We start from the raw sequence: 25,467 nt of genomic DNA on the forward strand, positions 1-25,467 counted from the left end.
AAAGGTGGTCTTAAAGTCTGAGAGACTCCCAAAATACCAAACAAAGGTTCTTTTTTCAAAATATATTTCATCCATTGACAGCAAAAACAGCAAATACTTAGATGTACAATGTATCAAAAATGCTTTAAAGCACAGATCTATTGCACAGGCGAATAGCTGACATCTCATAAATACACAGTATTAGTAATATACTAATTCAAAAGCATTTGCAATCCAAAAACAAACAAAATCTTATTCTGCAATCGACACATTTTCAGACTTGCGCAGATACATCAGCATCTCCCATCAAGACTTTTCCAGAAACTGACAAACATAAACCTGTTTAACTGGTGATTTCCGGCGCATTGCATGTGGAGAAGAAGATGCTGAAAATGAGTACTAATATGTTTCTACTTGCACGTTTCCTCTCACACATTGAGAATGCATTAGAGAGACCAGTAAGAGCACCGTTCCTAACAATGTCCTCATCCGACTTATTGGGTCTCTCACAACATTAAAAAGTCTGTGAGCAAAGACAGGTCGCCGTTTGGGCACTGTGATATCAGCCGAGGAAGACAACTGTCCCTCTGCTGGGACTTCAAAACATCAACCAGAAGCAGTTCAAGGCTTGAAATCATGCTGGTCAGTGGTTGGCTATAGCAGGACTCTCCGCCTCCTGACTACCGAAGCCGCTGTCCACTGTTGTATCTAAGAGAAAAAATAACACGGTCAGTCTTGCAGAAGCTATAATGCTCATATCATGTCAAAAGGTGACTACGGCTGAAAAATATTTTGTCTGTTAATCTTTACGGCAGTACTGACCTTTACAATACCGATAAGGCTGCAACAATTAAATGAGCCCTCACTATGTTTTTACTGCGTGCTTCACTAATCACAGTCCCTTCCTTCACTAATCACTGTTTAATCAATGTCACCATGTGGCAATGATTCAAGAACACATTTTTAATGTATTGCAAGCAATAAACTCATAATTCTAGTATTTTGTCTATGTTGGGCAGCCAATACAGTACCAGTCAAAGGTTTAATTGAAATTGTTTATATAATTTATGAACATATACCTGTTAACACACCCTCTACAGAGAGTAATCTTAAATATGGCAATTTTCTGCACATTTTAATGCACAATTTCTATTTATTTGCTTTGTTAAACATATTGGAAAAAAACAAAATACGAAATTTTGTGATTTTTTTTTCCGCCCTCTCAGGAGCATCTCAGGAACCTGTGAAGCTACCTGTAAGAGTATACCAGGAACAAAGAATCTAAAACTCTTTTTTTGATCTTGGCATAATTCCATAATATGTCATTCCATAAAATTGATGTCATTACTCTCATTCTAAAACATGGAAAACAGTGAAAATAAAGAACGCTTCTATGACTAGGTGCGTCCAAACTGCATACTGTTAGCTTAATACTGTTAGACATGGTGATATTTTATGTGGTACATACGTTCCCATACATGATGTCAAAACCCAAAACAAATGCTATTGTTAATGGTAAAAAAGCTGTATACCTGTGCTCTGTTTGTCCTCTCTGGGTTGGCTGGCTCTGAGAAGTTGGACCCCTTCACTCAACCCAAGAGACTGCAGTGCATCCACCAGCCCCTCCAATGGACCACCGCTGATCTGGAGTCATACACGTACATAGAAAGGTAAGAAACTTTCACACACAACTCACGCTGAAAAAGCAATCAGCAAAAAAGGGTTCCTGAAACGTTTATTCTCTATAATACATAATACATTTACATATATAATGCGTTTAAATACAAGCAGAGAGCAGCCAGAATCTCTCACCTTGTAGTTTTCTAGAAGTTTCTGGCAGGGGGAGGGGCTCCTTTGGTACAAATCTGCCAATGTGAGCATGCCCAGTTTCTCTGCCAGATCTCTCCAGGGCACCTGGCTTTGGGTGAGGATCCCACACAGTTTGCTGACCATCTCATCATCCAGAGACTGGCCCACTGCACACAGAAGTGGACATAAGAGGCATGGATTAAACAGCTGCTCAGTTAAGAATACTATCAATAGAAATAATGTCAAAGATGTACTTTAAGAGGCTGTTGGAAACTTTGCGTACCATCTTCAGTGCTCTTTTTCGTCTTCTTGGTTGAATGGTGACTTGGCTTTGGACTTGTTCTGCCATCCAACAGATCTTTAACCTGTATAGGAGAGCGGATCAGTTTCATTACGATCACACGCGCACTGTACACAGTAGAACTACTATGTACTGCATCCAGTATACAGAGTTTTCAATGAGGTGTCTGACCTTTTGGCAATTAGCCAGGTCGAAGGGGGTGTGTCCAGCTGCTGGTCTCTTGCGTGGGTTAACTCGGCATCTCTCGGACGATATCGTCATTTCTTGTACTTGCTCGACCATATCTTTCTGGATCGGCCCTTGTTCTTCATCGTCTCTCCTTTCACCCAGCTCTTCTTCATCAGAGGAGGATGAGAAGCAGAAGAGGGGCTCATCGTTTTCCAGGCGTTTATCGGCACCTGAGGAGAGAACAGTGATTAGGAATGCCACAGCAATCAAATACTACACAAACTCTAGTGGAAAAAACAGCTTTCGGGATGGGATGATATAAAAACGTCCAACATCAATGACCACAGCTTTTGTATTCTGTATGATCGCTGTAGGGTTAAAATGTACTGTTTAAAAATGCACATTTAAATCATTTTACTAAGCTCTCATATTTTTTTGTAACACCAAAAATCAACTACATTTTAAATAGGATATTTACTTCCACTTTGACTTTTTCAAAGACAGTTATCATTTACTGTAATCAGAATTATTCAACTTTTAAAGGGTATAATTATTACTTGGTTTTGTACTGCAGCACACCATTAAAATCAGTAACCGTCTCATCTGTAAACACTGTGGCTATGAAGTTCTAATAAAGTCATGAAGGGCATGAAAGGAAAGCATCTCCTCTTACCTGCTGCTATGAGCATGGAGCAGAGAGGAGGAGAACCCAGACTGGCGGCCAGGTGGAGTGGACTGTTCCCTCCAAACGTGCAGGCATTAACATCTGCCTTTAGCTGCAAGAGAAAGAGGGTTAGGCAAACAGGCTAAAGCTGCAGCTGCTCCATGCTGAATGATATATGAACTGTCAGTCAAATGTTTGGGGATTTTTATACATGTATATTAAGAACATGTTTAACTGAACTGAACTGAAATTATTTCAGTGACATAGCTGTGAGCTACTGTAGAGTTGCTGTGATCCTCTTACCTCAGTGATGAGAGTGCAGGCCACTTTGAAGAGGTTGTCCTTCACAGCGAGGTGCAGCGCTGTGCAGCCACTCTTCTGCTCGGGCATGTTGATTTTAGCCCCGGCCTCAACCAGAACACGCAAACACCGCTCTCCTCCCTTTCTTACAGCCAGATGCAGAGGATACAGGCCTGACAGAGAGAGAGAAAGAGAGAGATTTTAATGGATTCCTTAATTATAGATTATAACATACAGTGCCTTGTGAAAGTATTTATTTAATTTTTTTGGTACCACTCTACAGTAAGACTACCTTTATATAGAGTGTATGAATGGTTTCAAATTTGTTCATTAATCGTTATTAATTAGGTCATAAACACTTTCAAAATTAATAAGCACTTATAACACATGCAGAAAAAAGGCAACATTTTCATAATTAATGATTATTATGAAGGATTTTTAAGTTGTTTATCACCTACTTAAAAACAATTAATAAACTAGTTTTATACCATTCCTATTCTTTTTGTAAAGTGGTACCATGCTTTTAGTACTAAATGGAACCACTCATTTTCACTTAAGAGGAAACTGATTCCTTGTTAGGGACTGTTTAAATTAAAAACAAAACGAAAAAACAAACAAACAAAAAAAAAGTAACCTCCACCATGCCGTGAATAACTCGGAGGGGAACTACAAATCTGATGGAAAAAAAGGAATTATTGTTCAGCACCTAATTTTCATTTAGGAGCCCTATATAGTGAGTAAGATGTAAGATAGTAGTAAGCTCACCTGAGAAGTCTGCGGTGTTGATTAGATGGGCATGGCGGTCTCCCAGAAGGCCCAGCAGCACTCTCAGTATGCTCTCATCTCCAGTATAAGCAGCCAGGTGCACAGCTGTACGCCCATCTCTGTCCAGCAAGCTTGGGTCTGAGCCCACTTTCAACAGGACTTCCACCAACTTTGGCTGTTTTGTGATCACAGCCAAATGCAGTGGAGTCTGGACAGAACAGTCGAGAGTTGGTATTTGGAAATTATTATGAAGTAAATACAAAAGACTTTTTGGTTTTAAATCTGCCCGTTATCTAATGTGCATTCTGCGGTTAGAGTTGCTGCCTACCTGGCTGAGGTGGTTCAACTTGTTGATGACTTTGCTTTGAGGGGTGTTTATGATAGTCTGAATGAGCTGAAGGGCCACCGCTGGCTGCTGGTGGATAATGGCCAAATGTAAGGGCCTACAAAATAGCATCAACAAAAACAAGGAGATTAATCATGACTTGATCTGACATTCATTCCTGTTTCCTGTGGTGAGGTTAAGAAGCTGATTAAAGATGTCGATTAGAAAAACAGACAGAGTGGCATATAAAAGAAAACAGAATGTGCAGCTAATCATTCAAACTGTTTCATTTTCAGGTAACTTTGAGTGCTTGGCTGACTACAAATTCACTATAGGCTGTAAGAATAATTCAGTTATCAAGAGACTCACGTGTCTCCATTCTCATCCTGCACTCCGCACAACTGTCTCTGCATGGCAAGAAGGAGGCGCACATCCCCTGTACTGCAGTACTCCAGCAGGACCCTGGCGCTGTGCTTGGCTGCTGCAGTGCTTCGGTTTTGCAGGACTGTGGCTGAACACACAGGAGCATGCACTGTATGTTAGCAAGTGCAACTGGATTATGCACTGTGGAGCTTTCTCACCACTACAGTCAAAGGACTTCTCTGGGCCCAAACCCAGTTGTCATTCCTTACCAATCTGAAAAAGTCGCTGCTGCTCGGGTGAGCCAGCAAGTGTCTGTGTGTTAGCGGGCTGCTCCTGAGCTTTTGCTGTTTGTGGAGAAGATCCTGACATCTGTGCCCCTCCTCCGAAGCCTCCACAGCCTCCAGCGTAGAAACCTGCCCCATCTAACGGATGATTAAACTGGTAACCTGCAGGAAAACCAACTAGTTCAGTCTAATGAACTTTCGAACAGTATAATCAAACAAAGCTACATGGTGATTTAGTGGAATCAATGTCATTAATAATATAGAATCAATTGGGTGCAAGTAAATGTGTAATGTAACTTTAAATTTTAAAATACAACAGCTTTTATTAGTAGGAAGCTAGAGGTCAAAATTTCTGTAATTAGATGTTTAATCTATATTATATAAATTACAGTAAATAAAATATAAAAAAAATATTAATGTGGTAACTGATTACCAACCACAGTGTATATTGAGCATAATCACAGTTATAAACATATATAATTTAAGCTGTTTATGTATAGAAATTAAGCATTGAAAAATCCAAATGAGGTCCCTTACCTCCTCCCATTCCTCCTCCACCTGCTCCTGCTCCAGGACCTCCAAAGCCCCCTGTACCTCTCCCCAAACCCCCCGCTCCTCCCTGCGGACCGCGCCAGTGGTCATATGGATGGGGAAGGGATTTCATTCTTTTCCTCTGAACTTCCTCTTTATCTGAAGAGAAAACCAGCATCACGATCAACTCAACATGCTCCATATGGAGAGTTAAATGAAAAGAGAAACAGAAAAGGGAAAAGAAACTGTTAAGTAGATCAAATGATTTAAGAATGCTACGTAATGGTACGCCTTACTGTCACAAACCAAAAAAGTGTTGAAAGTGTTAGATGGAACAGTCACTAGTAACTTCTGCTGTTCTCTGGAGCACTGTGACTGACCTTGAACCTGTGGGATGTAGGTAAACTGTTTGGGTTCGCTGCAGTCGCCACCCTTCTTCCTCTTGAGCTGCAGAAACACTGTGACAGGACGCTCAATCTCCGTTTTGTGGTATGGAGGCGTTTTAAAAACAATGGCATACTGGAAGAGGGCGGAGACAGATATTGTGTCAGTTCTCAGGTTCATGTACTAGACTAGATAATCCTCTGTACTTTCCAACATGATGTTAAAAAAATACCGAAAAGTACATCTTAGTCACAACTGGGTCTGGCTTTTTAGTACTAATTAAAAAGTCCATTAAAAGTTCATACTTAGAAATACACATACAACAAACTCAGTTCTATAAATAGCTGTGTTAATTGAAACTCACCTGTTTATGAACATCAGTGGGAGAGAAATCCCCAAACGCTTCCCAGCCTCCTTCATCATCCTCCTCATAGAAACGAATATCAATATCATCTGGAAACAGAAAGGCATTTGTTTGATTTGGCTCAAACCCCATCAAAGCCTCTTACGGCGAGAATTTCCTTTTAACCTTTTGTTCACAACCATGATATAATAAAAGGCCTTAATTTCAAGAAGAGTGCCACAGAAGTTGATTTTTGTACTTTCTGAAACCCCATCGTAAGTGAATGAAAGGATACTGTTATTTCATTTTTTGTACATTTTTGTACTTCTCCCATTGTTTTTGTAATTTTTGAACATACAGTCGATACCCCCTTTTAGTTGCCCTTCATGCTAATTGTGTCTTTATAGTTTTACCTTTTTGAACTTTGTCACATAGCAAGAAGATCTCGTCTCCTCCCATCACTGTGCCGCAGGTTTTGTCCATGCGTGAGATCTTCAGATTGGACGCGTTGGGAGATTCTGGAAGAAGTGAAGTGTTTCAGTATTACTTCCCAAAACATTGGGCAGTGTCCTGCAGTGTAATCAGTTTCTAGGACAGTCTATGACTAAGCCAGAGAAAAGAGAAACATACTGCTGTCATAGATTGGGTTGGAGACGACTGGTTTCAAAGCTCTGGTGAATCCTCCATTGCTGTCCTGAAGGTAAGCGGTGAACTTTAGCCTCACAATATTAAGGTCCATGTTTTTGCCCAAGTCTTTCGCTTCTCGCAGAATAAGCTGCTCCTCTGCATCTGCATGATTTAAGATCCAGGTAAGTTTCAGTAAATGTGAATTTGTCTTTGGTCAGAAATGACTTGGTAAGACAGATGCTTTAACCATGGGAAAACGTGTTTATTTCACATACAGTAAAGCAAAAAAATGAGTATTTATTACTACATCCACTCAAGTATACACACACCAACAAGCAGTAATATTCTTTTAATAGTAGCTAAAAAACACTACATTACATAATAAGGAAACTGAGACAGCTAGTATGAGAGGGAGATAAATCATTTGAATTTCAAATGATTTCCTCCAATTTTGGCTTCTAAACCCAAATAGTCCACTATTTATCCAGTATGGGATTGTGCACACATGGCTGAATTCCAAATGGGGAATCTCTTAGACATATTATGCACTGTTTGGGTGCACTAAGTAGGAAGTAGGGAGCCATCTGAGTTTCAGCCAACGAGTTTAAAAGAGGAAGAGACACAGCTAAGTGATCATGCTTGACCGTGAGCAGAACCTGCACGTACAAGAACCCGCATCTCACCAGAAAAATGATATCCAGACTCTTTCATCCTCCTTTTCTCGTCACGCAATCTTTTTGTCAATACATCAACAACTCCTCTTTTAGTCACATGAAGGATCCCCAAATTGCTGAACCTGCAATTACACAAAAATATGAAAATCAAGATTGAACACGAACTGAGGACATTTTTAATGCTTTATTTATACAAACTATTTGATCACCTCACAAACCTTCACATTACAAATTTCCTCAGTTAACTACATATTATTTGTAAATAAACACTGAAAAAGGAAAAAAAATTGGCTATTCTAAGTTACTCTAATTTAACTAAGGGTAAAAAAGCTATAAAATCCTCCCATATTTTGTTGTATGCTTCCCCCTTACACTATGCAGAAATTTCTCTGGAGTTCTATAAGGCACAAGCTCATTTGACCATATATATTTGAAGGTAAATACTAAGATTTCCAATTCACTAATGTACACTTCGTGGCGGCTGTTCCGGCTGGCAATATAAATTACTTTATGAAATGGGTGAAAGAACTACTTTGAACCGAACAAAATTTTACACTAGAAATGTCTCCGTATCATTCTTTCTGTGTAGTGTAATGTATGATTAGTTTTGACTCAGGACTTTTCTGTGTAAGTGTTGACTCACTGTGCTGTGAGGTCGTTGGGGCCGACATCAATACTGCACGTTCCATTCTCATTGCACTGCTTTCCCACAAGGCTGTGTGCGTGTACACGAGGGGGGTCAGTGTGCGTTACGAGCTGCACCTCCACACGAGCATGACCCACATAGTTACACACCTGAAGATGGAGACAAGTCACCTCAGCATTTCTTCACAACACACTGTTAATTGTCTTTATTGAAAGTAGGCTGCTGGCTGGCTGATAGAGTTTACTATAAGAGAGCATGGTAAAGGTAAATTTTATTAAGGATACCATCTTAAAGCTATTACTGACTCATGGTTATTACTGACGCCTTATAAAAAATGATTTTTTTTCCAAAAAAAAAGGCCTGGAAGCTCAAGTGAGATCCGACAGGGTCTTTAAGAACAAGTATTCTCCTTCAATTAACAATACTGTACCTTGCCAGTCACAGCTCTAACTCAAAGTAAGCTTTTAGCCAAATAATATTTCAGTCTGGCAGCTCATGCCAAAGCACTACTGTTTCTGATGCTAGTGAGTGCTGTGCAAACAGACCTTAACAGTGGGATATGTCCTCCTGTTCCTTTCACTGGAGGCTCCTGGTAGACCACCATGAGAAGGTCCTTCACACTCATAACGAAAACGAAAGCCTCTCTGCCAACACAGAACATGTATGTACATGTAGTTAGCAATACAGTTACGCCCACATTCTATGATTAACCACTTAAATTATATTTAAATTATATTTACTATTCAGTCATTAATCTTAAGACTTATTCAGTAACCACCATGAAATTAATATCTAGCCGCATGTAGCTGTGAACAACGAAAATATAGACCTGGGGGTCCTCACAGTTTAAGGGGTTAAAGGTGATGCCCAGGACTCATACTAAGAAAGCACTGGAATTTCCCCCATCATATGCCTTTATGGATCCTTGTCTTATATCACAAGACAAATACTGTAAGACTGTTGATCAGTCACATGGTTTACTGCAAGAGCTTAGTCACACAGGTCTCAGATTAGTTATTCATGTTTGGCCAATAGAAACGATACAGTTTAAATACCTACATATACAAAAATAGAGTGATAATTTAAGGTTTTATCAGCAAAGCAATGACAACAGACGTGGTAAAGACTTTGATCCAGATAAATTTGGCCATTTCAGTCCCAGCAGACCTGACCGTGGGGGGGGGGGGATTTTTTACATTAAAGGGGAATTCCATCTTTTTTCCAAAAATTCTGTATCATTAAATGGTTAAGATGTAACAAAGTTATTTGATGTAAAATGCTCCATTCTAGAAAGAACTGCTGGTAGAAACCAAAGGTTGAATGCCTCTAAAAGCTAACTCACAGAAAAATGTATGACACTGTCTGATGTCCGAGACAGTTTTATAATAGTTCTACGACAAAGTTTTGGCCTAAAACACATTTTGTAAAAGTTATTCATGGTGAAGAGGTACATGTACTATTGTATGTAATACGGTAAAGAAAAGTACTCAAAAAAACTTATTTTTTTAGATTTACTTTTATTTCACCATTCTCAAAATTACATCTAAAAACTCAGAAGACCTGTGTGGGTCATTCTGGATAGTAAATAAGATGTCTGTATTTTAACTGTAGACACTGAGACCCCTGAGACCACTGAACAGAAACGCTAGAGTGGTTTCTCTACAACCACTTCACATCAAACCACTCTGAATGTTGACATCATTGAATTGAATGATTACATCATTACTCATTGAAATATGCATATATTTTTAAAGATTCTCCTCTAAGAAAACCAATCTATCCATACTTACTTGTTTAGGCTCCTCGATTATTTGTAAGTAAGGTCCATGAACTGAAATCAAGAGAAAGTGTGTCATCACTGACAGTCCACGCCATCACATCGACTCAATGCACTGACGATAACGCAATTACGGCATGGCATAATGTTCACAAACTCACACAAAAGACACAAATGAGGTTAAATTCACCTGTTTCTGGAACATAGGGCTCACTCTTAATATCAAAGGATGGCATTAACTGTTGATAGGAGATGTCCATCATAAACTGTAAGAGATTAGTTGAATTTAGATCAAGACTTGACTTTTTTCTTCAACATGAACACGGACTAACTGTAATATAGCTCACTCTTCATAAACTGTAGACCAATGTTACTTAGACTAAAGCAAACTGAGAGCCATGAAGCATAAAAGCTTGACCATTAAAAATCTCTGAGTTGCACCAGCTTAAACAACAAACAAAATCTTCTCAACTCGTGCGAGCTGCCATGAGGCTTTTGGTCCAACTTCCTTTCACCGCACACGATAAACAACCGTCAGTACATGGGCTCTTGTTTATGTGATGCAAAGATCAGTCTATGCAACAAACATGCAGTCCATGTCTGACCAGCTAGAAAGGTCATATTTGAAATCCAGTTTGTCACATTCTGAGTAACATTCTGGCATAGATGCTTCAGAAGACGTCACAGGAAGTCATCTTAGCTAAACGCAAAGGCAGCTTCTAAATAAAATGTCTTACCTCATTGTCAAACATCTTCATGGGGTACTGCGTCTCGTCCATGCTGCAGTGTGAGAGAAGAAGATTTGACGGTTAAACAGATACTAGACTGAAAGTCTGAAAACCCCTAGAGATCATGAGGCCGATACAGTCATCGCAGTGAATCAGAAAACACTGAGTGAGCTCTAGCAACACTTAGACCAGCGTAAAATTCCTGCTGCCTTTCCCCATCTTACTATTCTAAACTATGACACAAAAAGAGCCTCACAGTGTACCTGACAAACAAAATGGAGAGAAGTTTTCGGGTTCACAAAGGACTTGAACGAGATTAGTTTCACTTTCAAAAGGCAGAACAAGGATATGCGGTTGTGGTGGTGAGGTTCTTTTTCTTTCTCTCTGTCTCTCTCTCCCTCTCCCTGGCTCTCGCTCGCTTGCGTTACTTCCAGGAAGTAGGGCAGTGAACAAACAGCGAGGAAAGCCCCAAGAATACCAGCTCTCTGCTGCCTCTGATGTCAGAAGCAGTGACCTACACAAACAGAGAGCCATAACACTAAGCTCAACCCAACTTGCCAGACCCTGCGTTTTACATTCCCGCAACATCCGCGGCTTTTATTTCCCTAAAAATCCTGAAGGGATTTTTGGCTACAGTTCATGCGAAGCCTACAGTAAACCTATAGCAGAAATCATGACTTGTACTTCAACAGGAAGCATTGAAAAAAAACTTCACTCAGGTGGAATTTATTCAAATGAATCGCTCTCTGAATGAAAGACAGTGTCTGTCGCTGTATTAGTCAACGTACGACTCAGATCTGTCAATACGCAACTTCATGTAGAGTACAGAATACACAAGAAAAGGAGAGGGGATTGTCCCCCAAATTTTGGCGGCTTACTTACTTACTTACTCAACCCCAAACCCCCGAATCATTTTTTTTGTTTATAACACACACCATGACTCAAAAGTTTCTTGTAAACTTTCTTGTTATTTATTTGAAATATCACTATTCGGATTTTCTCAAGGTTTCCCTAAACACAGTGTTGCAGTAGCTATAGCCTTATGTCCTTAAGTCCTTTGGGGTTGAGTACACTGAGTACACCGAGTACACAGCACTGTGCTGATGATACGCCACAGGAAGGTGGGATTGCACAAGGTTCTTTCTCAGCTGCCGCTGACAAGAATGGGGAAGTCTCTTAGCATTCAGGATGAGTTCACCGCTAACTAATGCTGTCCCACCTCCAGACACTACAGGTGATCTACCCTATGAATGTCTATGCATCGCTGATTAAGATTACATTCTTATTTTTGTATACATTAATTCATTTTTATATATGTATGACTTTTTATTCTGTGCACGTACACAGACAGCTGAAAGAAATACCCACCTAAACCAACAAATCATCATCACCTTGCCTGTATATCTGATAAAAGTAGGCCAACACTTGATTTGAGAATGAGTGTTTTTTTTATCTAGATCACCATCACATCCTGTTCCACTTCTTTGAAGTTACACTTTCTCGACCCGAATTATGCACTCGAATTATTACAACGCTAAACCAAAGAAGAGCATGAACCTCCTTTTTAAACGGATGTCAGGGCATGAATGCAGATTCATATATTCACAAACACAGCCCTCTAGGCTGTCAATTATAATGAGTTTTAAGTGAATAATGACAAGAAATTCATATCCAGGTCAGCTTTCTGTAACAACTAACATAGTCTGCTGCAGGTCTGAAAGATGCGAGCAGCAAAAACAACAGTACTTTCTTCTCAAAGATATCTGTGATCATTACACAATCCATGCATCACTCTTAAAAACTTCAAGAGCTGGTTCTTTAAGAGTTCCTTGGTAAAAGCATTGGTTATAATATAACCATGACAACTTTAAGAACCATTTGAATGGGAAATAGTTAAATGGTCCTCCTCTATAATGAAAAACCTGTAGTATATATTTCTTTTAAAATCCTTCACAATAGTTCTTTAATAGCACCTAAAAAGATTTTACTATGGTTTCAAGTCATAGAACCCCTTATTTTGGTACTCTATAGAACATTTTCTGTTTACAGTGATAGTTTCTGAAAAGTTTATGCCAGATGTAATGAGCACAACGGCTTACCTCAAAGCTCCGGCCATCCTGCAAGCCGCACGGTCATCCGAAATGAGCCTGTGCACTCCAAGCTGGCTGAAATAAAAGGAAACGTTAAGAAGCCACTCATGCTTCTTCCTGTGGATGTGATTCCCCCTCAGCCCCACAAGTAAGAGCAAAACACACAGTGCGTTAACTCCAAGAAGTGCAGCAGATTTTCTACGGGAAATTCCAGTCTTCACCTACCGACAGCTCCCCACGGGCTGCCTGAAAACATCACACTACTCTGTGTTTGCAAGCAAGAGCCAGACACCTAAAATTGCTACTTTAAAACATTTCCACATCAGTTCTGTGATATCAAGGTGTGTTCTGTAAATGCAGATCAACAGCATCTAACCTGACCTGGGTAGGAGCTAGTGACATTTTTCAGTGGTACTTTTTATGGTTTTTATGAATCTAAACTTCAAATTCCAGTCATTCACATTTTAATTCTTTGTGTTTTATAGCATCCTGGTTTGTTGGCTTTGATGCTGCTCACGTCTCTTAATTTGGAGCGTTAGCCCTTTATTTTAGACCAAAAGGCCCCCAGAAAAGGAAATTACGCTGCACTTTTATAGGGAGTTCAGTACCTGAGACGTTTCTGGACCAGATACTTTTTCATTTCTACTCAAGATGTTTTGGCAGGTTCTACTTTTTCACTTGATTCAGTTTCACTGAAGTAGCAACAACTCCACTTAAAAAAAGGTTCTACCTAACTTACCTCTCCCTGGCACTTACTGACAGGCACGCAATGCCAAATTTGACCTGGATTCGTCACTGAAAATATGCCTAATAAGTAAGACACAGTGAACTCCAAACTGGTCCTGTTACAGTAAGACCCCTCTAAATAATGTTGCACTTCAGAAGAGAGCTAACTAACTTACTTTAGGCTAATACTAAACCGACCACACACAGGCTACATGGTTGACAGTTAAACTGTCGTGACAAACCTCGTCTCTATGTAGTAAAGCTGCTGCTCTTACCTGTGAGAGAGTTACAGGCTGAGAACTGAGTCACCGAGCGCCAGCCACCCTGACAGAAGGCGAGCAAAAAGGTTCAAAAATGAATGATAGACACAATGGATAAAAAACATAGACTATAATAGGTGAATTTCTTCGTTCATTCTGGCTGTTCCTACGTGTGCCTTAGATGCAGCCATAGGCGCTGGAAAGCCCCGCACTCTGGGGGAATTCCGCAGTCACGTGGCTCAGAGCCCGCTTCTGATTGGCTGGAGAGGCGGCTGGAACTTCATTAGCTTCTGAGTCTAAACATGCGTCAGTGCAGTGCTGAGAGTTCAGAGCTGCAGATATTTCAGAAAAAGTTGCTTGAGTTTTTCTGAAGTTAAGTTGCCTCAGTTCTTTACTATTGTGCTGAAGTTTCACTCATCCTGAGTGAGGTCTCATTTGAATGGCTTAAGTTAAAAAGTGTTGTGTATTCTTAGGCATGAGGTACTTCTACCCTTGGTTTTATTGCCATCTCTTTCTCAGCATTCAGCTGATTCAGCAACTGATCAACTTTTATGGGTTAAACTAGCTGTGTTAGAGCAATTACTGAGCTATTTTCAAGTTGCGTTTCAGACATAACAACACCAATCTAAGATCTGTTCTCATCAGATGTGTTATTTTATCTAGTGTTATGGCATAACAGACATAAACTGAACCCAGATCAGCACTATTACTCTGAGAAGTTTGGTAAACATGAATCCAGGATTTAGAAATGCTGTTGTAAGATGACGTTTAAAGCTTGTTACTTCATCCTTTTTAGGCTCATATCACTGTAAGAGCATTAGAGGTGAGTGCAAGAGCCTAAAAGCAGTCTCAAATAAAAGTGGTGCTACTTCAGTGAAATGGTGGTTTTATAATGTGGGTTCTATCAGGTCTAAAAACTCCACAAGCACTCCCTACAGAACTGCAATGGAATGTAATAGTACAACCAGCACCTATCAGCAGAGGAACTGAAGTTTCCCATATAGAAATCTGATACATGCCATATATTATCATCAAAATCTTGAATCTCCAAAATGATAACTTTACAGGAGAAGGAAAAAACCTACTTTACTTTTAATGTAAGTCAATGGAACCAGACTTTTTCCAAGTCATTTTAAGTAATTTCTTTTAGTCCATTCATCATGAAATTGACATAATGTAAAGGGTAACAGGTATTTTCAAATTATGTCAAAAACTGAAAAATGTCAAAAATGGAGACGCAAGGTTTTCTTCTGACAACAGCAATATGCAAACATATGTCTGTAACATATACTTAACAATATAATAGAAATTCATATATGGAAGGCGTATATTAGTCATATATGCAAACTTCATGTTATTTAAGGTTTTTATGCATTTTCTTTGTTTCTTCCACAAACGTCCCAATGAAATGAATATTAGTGTAATAGCTATGTAACTAAACTCTAAATACATGCACATTATAAGGTATGCGGTAAAAGCATTAAAATCATTAACATAATTACACAAAAAACAATTAAATTATTTGAAATGTAATAAATTATAATTTAATATTCAAAAGTAAACAGAAAACAAAGTGACAATTAAAACTCTACTGGTATGTATTCGACCATGTATCAGACATAGATGTATGATCCATATATTATGCACACATATCTAATTTTTGATACATGTATGTACATATATTCTGAAATATATGCCTGATCCTTCATGACACATGACACTATTCTCATACAAATATTTTTGAGCTGATGGAGCCACACGAGTGAGCGATAAAACATTTTTTAGATTTTACTACTAGTCTGGTTGCCTTGACTTACTGCTACTAGACACATGCATGAGAGCAGTTTATGTCACATTAGCAGAAGCTGCAGGAACATCCATGACCTCACTCTCGTTAATTTGCCTAAAGTTTGCTGAAAGGAATTTGACTTAATTTTTAGTGAATCTTACAGAAACCCCATGGTAGTAATCATGACTTCAATTTAAGCACGAAACATCAACCAAAAACTCCACTGAGGTGGAATCAGATATATATTGCATCGACTGTGAAACAGAAGCTATTGCAGGATCGTCAGATCTATGCAGAACTGAGCTGCAAAAAGTCTGTTTTTAAATCGTAGTTGTTTTTGCATGAAAACCAACAAATTTGCACATCCTTCTATTTGCAGATAAACCTGCTTTGTTGTTTAATGTGCTTGTTACAGTGATTCACAAGCAAACAGTGGTGTTTCAGTCCTGCAGTTTTGTGTTAATGTAAGTGTTTCCCACTGCCCAGTGCTTTTTAGTGTTTTCCATGCTCCCAGCACCCCTGATCCAACTAATCAGCTCATTAACAGCCCATTATTGAGTAAAAGTGGCTGTGGTAAAGCAGAAAAAGTACTAAAATGTGCAGGGCAGTGGGCCTTCAGGACCAGGGTTGATTTAGCGTACAGCAGTTTAGCCCCGCCCAGTCACACTGAAGTTATAAGAAGGGTTTCAGCCCAGCTTGCATTTTGAATGAGGCAGCCGATACAGGGCAGCCAATCAGAACAGAGGTTATTTACATTTTTCGCTCTAAACAGTTATAAAAACAGCCTGTTTGATTCTAAAGGATAATGAGAGGTTGGAAAATGGGCAACTATAATTGAATTATGACTGTTTTGATGCATACCCCACACTAATATCAGGGAAAAAAAACTGTCAGTATAAGTCCTTTAAAAGAAATCTATCCATTGTCTGTTTTGTTGTTTTTGTAATGTTTTTGCAGCTGCCATACTGGTGGTGCATCTAAATTTAGGGCTTAGTTATAGGATGTTAAACTTATTTTCCTAAATGGATATTTGCAGAAAGGTTAAATTCAATGATTAAGTTTTGTTTTGGGCTGTATCACATTATCAAATCATTTTTATCTCTTCCATTTACATGCATCTAAATGTTGCTACTTAATACTGATGGCGTCAGACTTTGAACACAGAGCACAAAAACATATATAATATGAACTCAGAGTCTTCACTCTGAAACAGACATAACTGTAACAATCCAGGGTGGAGAGTTAAGGTTTGCAGAATCACGCAGTGTGAAAAAGTTCCACATTATGTCACATTAACACAAAGCTGCAGCGCTCAGACCTCACTGTTATCTTTTTAAAGCAAAAGTCGCGCAGTAACTTAAAGTGACTTGCACTTTAACAGGAAGCACTGAGGTGGAAACTACATAGGTTTCTTTCTGAATGAAAGACAACTATTGTTTTGAATGTCAATCTACAATTTAGTGTACAGAATACCAAAGTTAAGTCTGTGTCTATCGAATATTCAAACTGCAAAAGCATACCAGGGCAGTTATGTCACATTAGCACACAGCCGCAGAACTGAAACAACACTGTTTGCTTGTGAATCGTCGTAACGAGCACATTAAACAACAAAGCAGGTTTATCTTGTCAAATTAAATATATAAAAACATATATACAGGGTCAATATATACAATTTAAGGGCACATGAAATGATACTGATTGCAGGTCTGTGTTGTGTTTTAAGAAACTGAACAGTCAGAAAATGAACTTCTGTTTCTGATGCAAGTCACAGCTTTGATGGCACAATGTCGTCATGCTTCCTGTGAATTAAAATCCAACAGCAAGAAGTTCTGAGCGATTGGAATGCTGTTTTCATCACAGTCAAAATGACTGCGGACAGTCAGATGATACGTGGTCCGTGGAGTGGACAGCATGGAGTGGATCCTCTTAGATACAACATGGACAAACCTCTCCTCTGATGCAGGAGCTGTGGGATGACAGAAGCAGGGACAGAAAACTTTAACCTTAAGTCGGTTTAAATGTATTCAAGTAATTACATAATCATTACATAGCTACAATTTGAACTACATTTATATATTTATACACAAATTACACACAATTATGATTTGTTTTACACACAATTATGATTTGATTTAAACTCTGTACTGACAGGTTAATTAAGTTCAAATGCTAATAAAACATCTCCTCTTAAAAACATAAATCAGTTGACAGTTTAAAAACTGCACTTTCAACTTTCTCCACTTGTTTGACTGAGTAAGAAATTATAAGTATTGAACTACAACATGCTTTTGTTATCGCTGGCTATTTCTAATGGTTAAACAACATTAAATACAGTGTGAAGATATGGAAGAGATGCTGGAAGATGAGTAAAAGGGAGAAGAGGAGATCTTTGATGCCTCACCTACAGGTTTGTTCAGCTTGTCTGGTGGGGTGTTGATCAGGATCTTCTGCACGAGAGTGGGTGGAACCTGCACACACATCCGACACTCTCCTTCCCGCACAGTCAGAACAGCTGGCCTGCAAATACAAACAGCTGTTTCTTATTTAAATGGTAGAAGGACTGTAGAGAGAGTGGAAGCAGAAATATGTCAGTGTAAAGTATGAGTGAAATCAAGAAATTAAATGAGAGGAAATAAATACGTCTCCGTGCTTTTGCATGTAGCACTGCACAATCCTTCCCATTTAAGCAAGGCCAGGATAAGAATTTTATCCATTTTACAGTAAAGTGACCTACATCAAAAAGTGACAAACTAACACTGTATGATCTGAATTAAATCCAAATTAGGATTTAATCAAATTGTGAATGGCGAGATTTACACCCATAATAGACAGACAGACAGACAGTCAGGGAGACAGAAAAAGACTGATGGAGACAGACATTTAGAGTAAGCATGAGTGACTTTCAAGTTGATACCGGTAATAGCGGCGTACTCCAGTGTGAGGCAGGCAGGGGTAGCAGGGTCTATAGATTCCATTCTCGTCTGTGTCCAGTTCAGCACAGCACAAGCCACAGCCAGGGAAAGTGATGTCACCACATACAACCTCCAGGATCCTCTCTAGAGGCGTTTCTCTGTTCATGGGCTGCATTGCTTCCTGGGACGGGCTGCTCTGGAACTGGAACGCTGTGATTTGAACTCTCAGCTCTACTTCACCTAATGAGTACAGAGAGCAAAGTGATTGGCTGAGTGTCAGTCAAGAAAGTCCCAGAGAACCGTTTTTGATATTTATCTGTGTGGACTGACTCCTCCGCACCTGTGTACTTCTGGGACAGGAGTGTGTGCAGGTCAATCTCAAAGCTATTGCTGCCTCTGTGTGAGCAGGCTGTGTCGTAGAACTCTCTGCATCGCGTGTCATCTGGGAAGAGAGGCTGACAGGAGCTCCATGGAGTGGAGTGAAGCTCCAGCAGACCTGAGGTCACATCCTGCTTCACCAGCAGCAGACGGAACTCCCAAACAGCATCTAAATTAAATGTGTTTCCATTTGAATTGCTTAACTACGACAAAGCACATTTTTAAAGAAAATATTTCTTTGGAAAATATACAAAAATGTTAGGTAAAACAAATTAAATGAGCTCAAATTCATGACATTACAGCTGCTCAGCCAAAAGTCCAAAATTTCCTTTGCCTGATAAATAGTGGATCAGCCGAGACATGTTTGGTGTTCTAATTTTGCTTATTTAGTTTTGCACTGGAGGCTAATGTAGGTAATAAGTGAAGGAAGCTAATAGCCTCAAACTAGATTGAATTATGAAGCACTCTCAAAAAGACTTGATTATATGGTTTCTGACACTGTATGACATACTGTTACCTATAAAATCTATAGTATTGTATTAAAGTCAAAAGCCAACTTCATTTATTTTTTTTGTGAGACTCCGTGCAAAATCCGGTAGACCACCAAAACTGTCACAATCAGTCTGTCACTTTTATCTTTGCGAGAGAGGAGAAAATCAAGTTCCACTCTTGCTTTAAATCTGAAAAAAATCTACCTTCCACTGTGAGAAGACAACTCAACACTGAGTCTGAACATATGCGTAGATGTCAAGAAGTCTTTACTGAGAAAAGGAAACAGACCAAAAAGTAGAAATTTGTAAATCAAACAAAGAAGCTGCTGGTGGTCTCAGAACAATGGACTGACCACCCCAAAGTCCAGACCTCAGCATCACTGAATGTGTTCGGGATTACTTGAATCGTAAGAAGCAGAAAATGCAACTTCTAAGACTGAACTTTGGAGGTGTGGAAAAACATCACTGCAGATTTCTCAGAAAAACTAAAGCAGGTCTCCTGAAAAGAATGGAAGCTGTAATAAATGCAAAGGTTGGCCACGCTAAATACTGAAAAATCTGGTATTATATTTAGTTGTTGAGACTTTTCTGTTAAATATATGTTTCCTGCTTTCTTCCTGATGCTGAAAAATGAATAACTTGTATTTAATGGCTGTTATGACTGGCAATTAAATAACTGAAATGGTCATTTCTGGCTTTTAACCAGTACTGTATGTTATCTATGAAATTAAAAAAAAGTTGTATTGCATGGTAGCCATCTTGAAGCCTGAAGTATGTCTGTACTTTTGTCCATATATGGACACTAAACATGACTTGGCTGAGTCACTTTGTTTGGTGTTAAGTGAAAGTTGTGTAAATTTGATTTTGGCTGAATCATCATTTTTGCTGTCTGTTACAAACAAAAGCCATTTCTACAATAAAATCCAGTAGAATCCAATGACGCATTCCTCACCCCTGTTCTTGTGTAAGCGCTGTAGCCAGGCCAGGGCAGATCCCCAAAGAACCACAGCACCTTGTTTGCCATCTCCCTGCTCCACATTCAACACAGCCTTCAGCACACTGCCTGTCCGGGCTACACCCTCTGCTTCATCATGCCAGGCTAGAGCAACAAACACACACACAGTTACACAACCTTAGATCAAAACTGTACTTTGGTTTAAAGCACTGACGACTTCTGCCAGTAACTGGTGTGAGCACACAATTAATGTGAAAGATGTTTACAAGTTGGACTTTATTGTGAAGTTAATGCCGTCATATACAGTATCTGCCAAGAATACAGTAGTCTATGAAATACAATACATAATACATTACACAAAAATTCAATATGTTTTTTGTGATCAATTTTTATTGAGATTTGTTTATATGTGAAAATAACAGACCAGTAATTGGTTACTATCTGGGGCATAAAGGGGTAAAAGTAGGGGGTAGCCTCAAAAAAAACACAAAACAAAAAACACAGATATAAATATATGCAATCTGAATGAAGCCTTCTTTAGCACAGTGATGGTTGTACAAATAGAATGTCTATACATAATTTCCAATGGCAGACAACATTTCAGTCCAAGTGCCATTTTGTATTGTCTTTGATTGGGCCTTTTTAACCTTGCAGTCATACCTTCAAGGGTAAAAAATATGTCACATGCAAAAATAATAATGTAATAATATTATAATCAGAATATTAAAATCAGGAGTAAACCAAAATCAAACTGTCTGCTTTTTTGCTGCAGTAAAGCCAGAGAATAACATTCTGCATTGATAAAGTGTAAAATTTTCTATCTTTAAGTAAACAAAAAGCAGAATGTGGAATATAATTAAGATTTAGAACTTTCCTTAGAGTGGTGTTAACAAGTTACCTAAAGTCTGTAATAGGCTCACATTCCCAGAACATAGGTTTTTCTAAGCAATGTCCAATTGCTCTTCTATAGAAATCTATACAACATACTGAAATACCGGACACTATGGCACAGTGATCTCATACTGTCAGATCCTGGCCATTAAGAGACTGTGTATCTGTATGAGAGAATTACCTGAAGTCGTTCTGGCATGTTTGACTCTCAGCAGCGCATGAACGAGTGTATCAGGCCGTAGAGAGCCGAGCCGGATGAAGGGGATGGAGTGCATGTTCTGAACAGTGCGAGGAGGCAGAGACACCAGTAGAGGGCGCTTCTCATACAGATGAGTACACAATGCTCTCAGAGTATGAATATTTACATTGTGCGGGGCTGGAGATCGTTATGGAAACAAGCATTAAAGGACTGAACAAACATTTCTGACATATTTAAGAGAAATTAACATCACAGATATTTTATTTAGTGGAATGACGATGAAGTAAGAGAAGGAATCAAGGGTAAACATATGTAAAATCATAGACTTTTGCACTTTTACTGGGAAAATGGTGATCTGCTCATAATGTTAACTATAGTTTCATTATTAGGTGAAAATATTTTGAATATAAAACACTTCCTTTGTGTGGCACAAGCAACACAGAATGTTTCATAGATTTTCATTTCAGCGCTTGCATTAGAAGGTTTGAGATTTCACACAGACAGTCCACACAAACTAACAGAGCCTCCCAGACCCGCATTGACACAGAGCTCAGAACTACCACCCAGTCACAAGTTGGAATTTTGTCTGTTTTACAAATTACATATTTATGGAGCAAAGTGGCAGAGTTAACTACTTTTCTGTTTGGTTAAAGTATATCTGTAAATCTTTCTAGCTAATTCCCTCAGGAGCGCTACCAATTAATGTGCAGAGCAAAACAGAACGGAACTCACATGTAAGCACACACGCAGAAAACAGCACACCACGGTTTTTCTCAAGCTTTGTGTTAGAACTGGAGGGGCATTGCCCCCCCTTCTTTAGTTATAAGGGGGAATGACCCAATACCTTCTGTAGTTGGCGCCTATGCTCACAGTAAAGGATAATGGATAAGGGATAAGGGATAATATCCATTTAAAAAGTGCAGTATCAATAAATAATTAGCCGTGTTACTTTATATTACCTTGTGGAGTATGGTCTTGAGTGATCTGGCCCAGGTTTAGTAGCTGGCTGATATAAGAAGACTGTAGTACTGTTTCTCCTCGCCATTTGTCCTCATGTATCATCAGACCTGAAAAAAGTAATACACAACGCTAACAGGGATTGTATAACACAGGAACGTAACAGTAACAGCAGTAACAAAAGTTACTGTTACAACAGTAACAGTAACAACGTAATGTAACTGCAGTTTTAGCATGCAAGGGCTCATATCCTACATTTTTCTTATATTTTCCCTGAGGTACAATGTGATTTTTTTTGTACTAAAATCAGTCATTATTTATTTTCACACGGCCAGTTTCCAACCTCTCTCTATCCTTTAGAATTAAACTGGCTGTTTTTGCTACTGTGTCTTTAAGACAGATATATGTAAACAAACTCTGTTCTGATATGCTGCCCTGTATTGTACCCGATTTAAGAAGCAGACTGGGCTTAAACACTTCGCATAACTTAAATGTGAATGGGTGGGCTAAACTCCTGGAGGCTGAATGAGCAGATACATGTAAACGCACTGTACATACAAAATAGTCTTTTCCAGCATTTTTCCAGCTTAGTTTCCATGCATGGAGTATATGGACAATGTTCACATACTACATAAATCTTTATTATTTCATACAAGTGAAGAAAATGAGGTTTTCCATGATATGGACCCCTTACAGAGCACAATGAGGATGCTGCAGAATTTCCACACCTCTCATTTTGATTATATGATTACATGATTCCCATCAGAAATTTTAACTACTTTTAAAAATACATTTCTTACGTCATAATATTTCTTATTGTTTAGATGCATTTTTGCAAAGCATTTTTCTTGTGTGTTGATATAGAGTCTCTGATTATGGTTGTGATACTATTCTCCCTGAAGTTTATTTCTGTTCAAATAATCATGTCATAAATCTGACCTGTGACGAGCAGTATGTCTCCTGGATATACCATCAGGGCCCAAAATGCTGCTGTCCTCCACAGCACCACCTTCATCTCCACTCCTGACTGGTCAGTAACAATCAATGACGCCAGGGCAACGCTGGATCCCGCTGATGCTCCGGACTTCACTTTGATCTCTTTCAGGTGGCAGGGGTGCACCACAGCAACCAAGATGGAGTAATGCACACCAAGATTCCTGCACCTAGAGAGAAGAGTGGTGGGACCATCAAGTGGCAGCCCACTTTTCTGTCCCATCTGCTGATGGCCCTTGGCTGCGGCTGGAGATAGCTTTCGCTCGTTTAGAGGTGCTGGGAGCAGGTGAGGTTTCTACAGATGAGTTTGATGAGCCAACAAGTAGTCCAGGACCCTCTGGCTCCATAGCCACCTCAGCATGGCCTGGAGGACTAGCTTGAGAGCACAGAATCCCATCAGGTGTGCACTCCAAAACCACACCTCCTTCCTGGTGCCTCTGGCTCAGACTCCTATAGAAAAGCTCAACTGAACCTTGCAGGGTTCCTCCCATGCCCCTCAGCCCTGGGCTGACCTCTGGACTATAGAGCTCTGGGGAGCCCACAGAAGCTGAAGGTGTTTGCTTTGGTGGGGTTTGGGGAGATCTGGGTGTTCCCAGTGAACCAGCTTCAGGTTGCTTAACCACTCTACCTCTCAGGAGCAAACCTTGGCTCTTGGTCCAAATGGTTAGATATTCAGTCTCCACAGAGATGGCAGGACTTGGCTGAGGGTGTCTGATCACAGGGTCAGAACTTGGGCCAGGTTGTGGGGAAGGGAAGCAGCTGTCCAGGTATTCAGTAACCACCCCAGGACAAAAGCCATCCTTTTCTGGATGTGCATGCTTTGCTAGATAAGACTGGCTAATCGAAGGAGTGGAGTCATCTTCAGACACTGCCTTGTTAGCCTCAGGAGAAGTTGAAAGGCTAAGCTTCTCATGATCATTGGTTGGGTTCAGGCTACCAATGACTTCCTCAGCAATATCAGTCCTTATGCGACTAGACAGGCCAACTGAGGATTTGAAGTCATCTTCAGACACTGTCTTGTGACCCACTTTAGAACCTAAAAAGCTATGAACTATGGCTGGTTTCAACTTACTAATGGCGTCTATAGCATCATCAGTGCCTACACCACCTGGATCTTTTGCCATAGTGTCTCCATCATATTCAGATTGTGTTTGGACTTCATTAGTTTCTGTCCTGGGTCTCAGTCTACCCTCACTCCAGGAAAGCTCCAGAGTCTTCCACTGCAAGGACTCTTCGTCTGGAGCCTTGTCAGAAAGTGATGAGGGATGAGGTGCGCCCAAAAACACATGGATTTTCGGTTTATCCGTCATACTCGTATTCCTTCACAGTGTTCATCTTTCTAATATTCAGTTATGCTCAGCTTTATAGCACTTATATTTTCAGTGTTTTCTTGAGGAAGAAGCATTTCTCGGCTGAAAAATAAAAACACATTATTGTTACGAAATTATCTGAGAGCTAGGTGGCTGCTTATTCAGAGACAAACAAGCCGACTTAAGCCTAATTACTCCATCAGGATTCACAGATGAAAATCCACTGTTAGTCAATAACTAGGCTAGTTTTGTCTGGAAAATATCCTCTTATAAGTCTCAATAATTATATTTTATCCTGAATAATCCACATACAAATATAAATGCATTTAATAGCAAATTTACCATTACTATGAGAGTACTTTTGTGTATTTTGAAGTCTCAGTTTACTAAAACTACATTTGTTACAGTAAAGATTTGTTACAGTGTCCTGTTGGAAAGTGGTTAATTGTATAACTCTTATGTGCTTATCTGTCTATCAGAAAAGTTGTTCTGTCTCTAAAGGCCTGATCCTCTAAGGTCATCTTAGAAGGTTCTGTACTGCTCTGTGCCTCTCTATCATGGGTACATAACTTTAAGACTTAGAGGGGGAAGATTGTTTGGGCCAGTCAAGGGTGATAACACTCTCTATTGTTGTTTGCTTCTGCTCTCTGTTTGGAGAATGAACCAAAATGGTGATCTGTTAACATCTCTGTATGAAAACATCTTGAAATAAACCTATCCTTCTTCACTTTCCTCACAAGTTCTTGACTCTGTCTAATTTATTCTCATTAACTTCAACGACTCCACAAGTCAACAGTCCAGAAAAACAGGTCATAGAGTGTTCAGCTGCAGCTCCAGTGCAGAATCCC

General features: G+C 39.5%; 1 protein-coding gene across 1 annotated transcript; it reads right to left on the reverse strand.

The window, feature by feature from the left end:
• Window positions 1-47: 47 nt before the first annotated feature.
• On the reverse strand, window positions 48-24,626 carry LOC118810057. Its single transcript, XM_036573574.1, is given in 34 exon segments — window positions 48-687; window positions 1,512-1,623; window positions 1,792-1,955; window positions 2,072-2,153; window positions 2,261-2,487; window positions 2,931-3,033; window positions 3,225-3,394; window positions 3,987-4,194; window positions 4,315-4,429; window positions 4,681-4,822; window positions 4,944-5,120; window positions 5,496-5,648; window positions 5,870-6,008; window positions 6,238-6,326; window positions 6,630-6,734; window positions 6,847-7,005; window positions 7,527-7,639; window positions 8,161-8,312; window positions 8,709-8,807; window positions 9,954-9,994; window positions 10,131-10,206; window positions 10,678-10,720; window positions 12,768-12,833; window positions 13,498-13,513; window positions 13,760-13,808; window positions 17,330-17,499; window positions 17,935-18,050; window positions 18,448-18,685; window positions 18,786-18,992; window positions 20,267-20,413; window positions 21,342-21,536; window positions 22,319-22,426; window positions 23,256-23,571; window positions 23,573-24,626. Coding segments are annotated over 34 exon segments (5,409 nt in total). The 5' UTR covers window positions 24,620-24,626; the 3' UTR covers window positions 48-622.
• Window positions 24,627-25,467: the final 841 nt, after the last annotated feature.

Source organism: Colossoma macropomum, unplaced genomic scaffold (assembly GCF_904425465.1).
Source record: "Colossoma macropomum unplaced genomic scaffold, Colossoma_macropomum, whole genome shotgun sequence".
Taxonomy (NCBI): domain Eukaryota; kingdom Metazoa; phylum Chordata; class Actinopteri; order Characiformes; family Serrasalmidae; genus Colossoma; species Colossoma macropomum.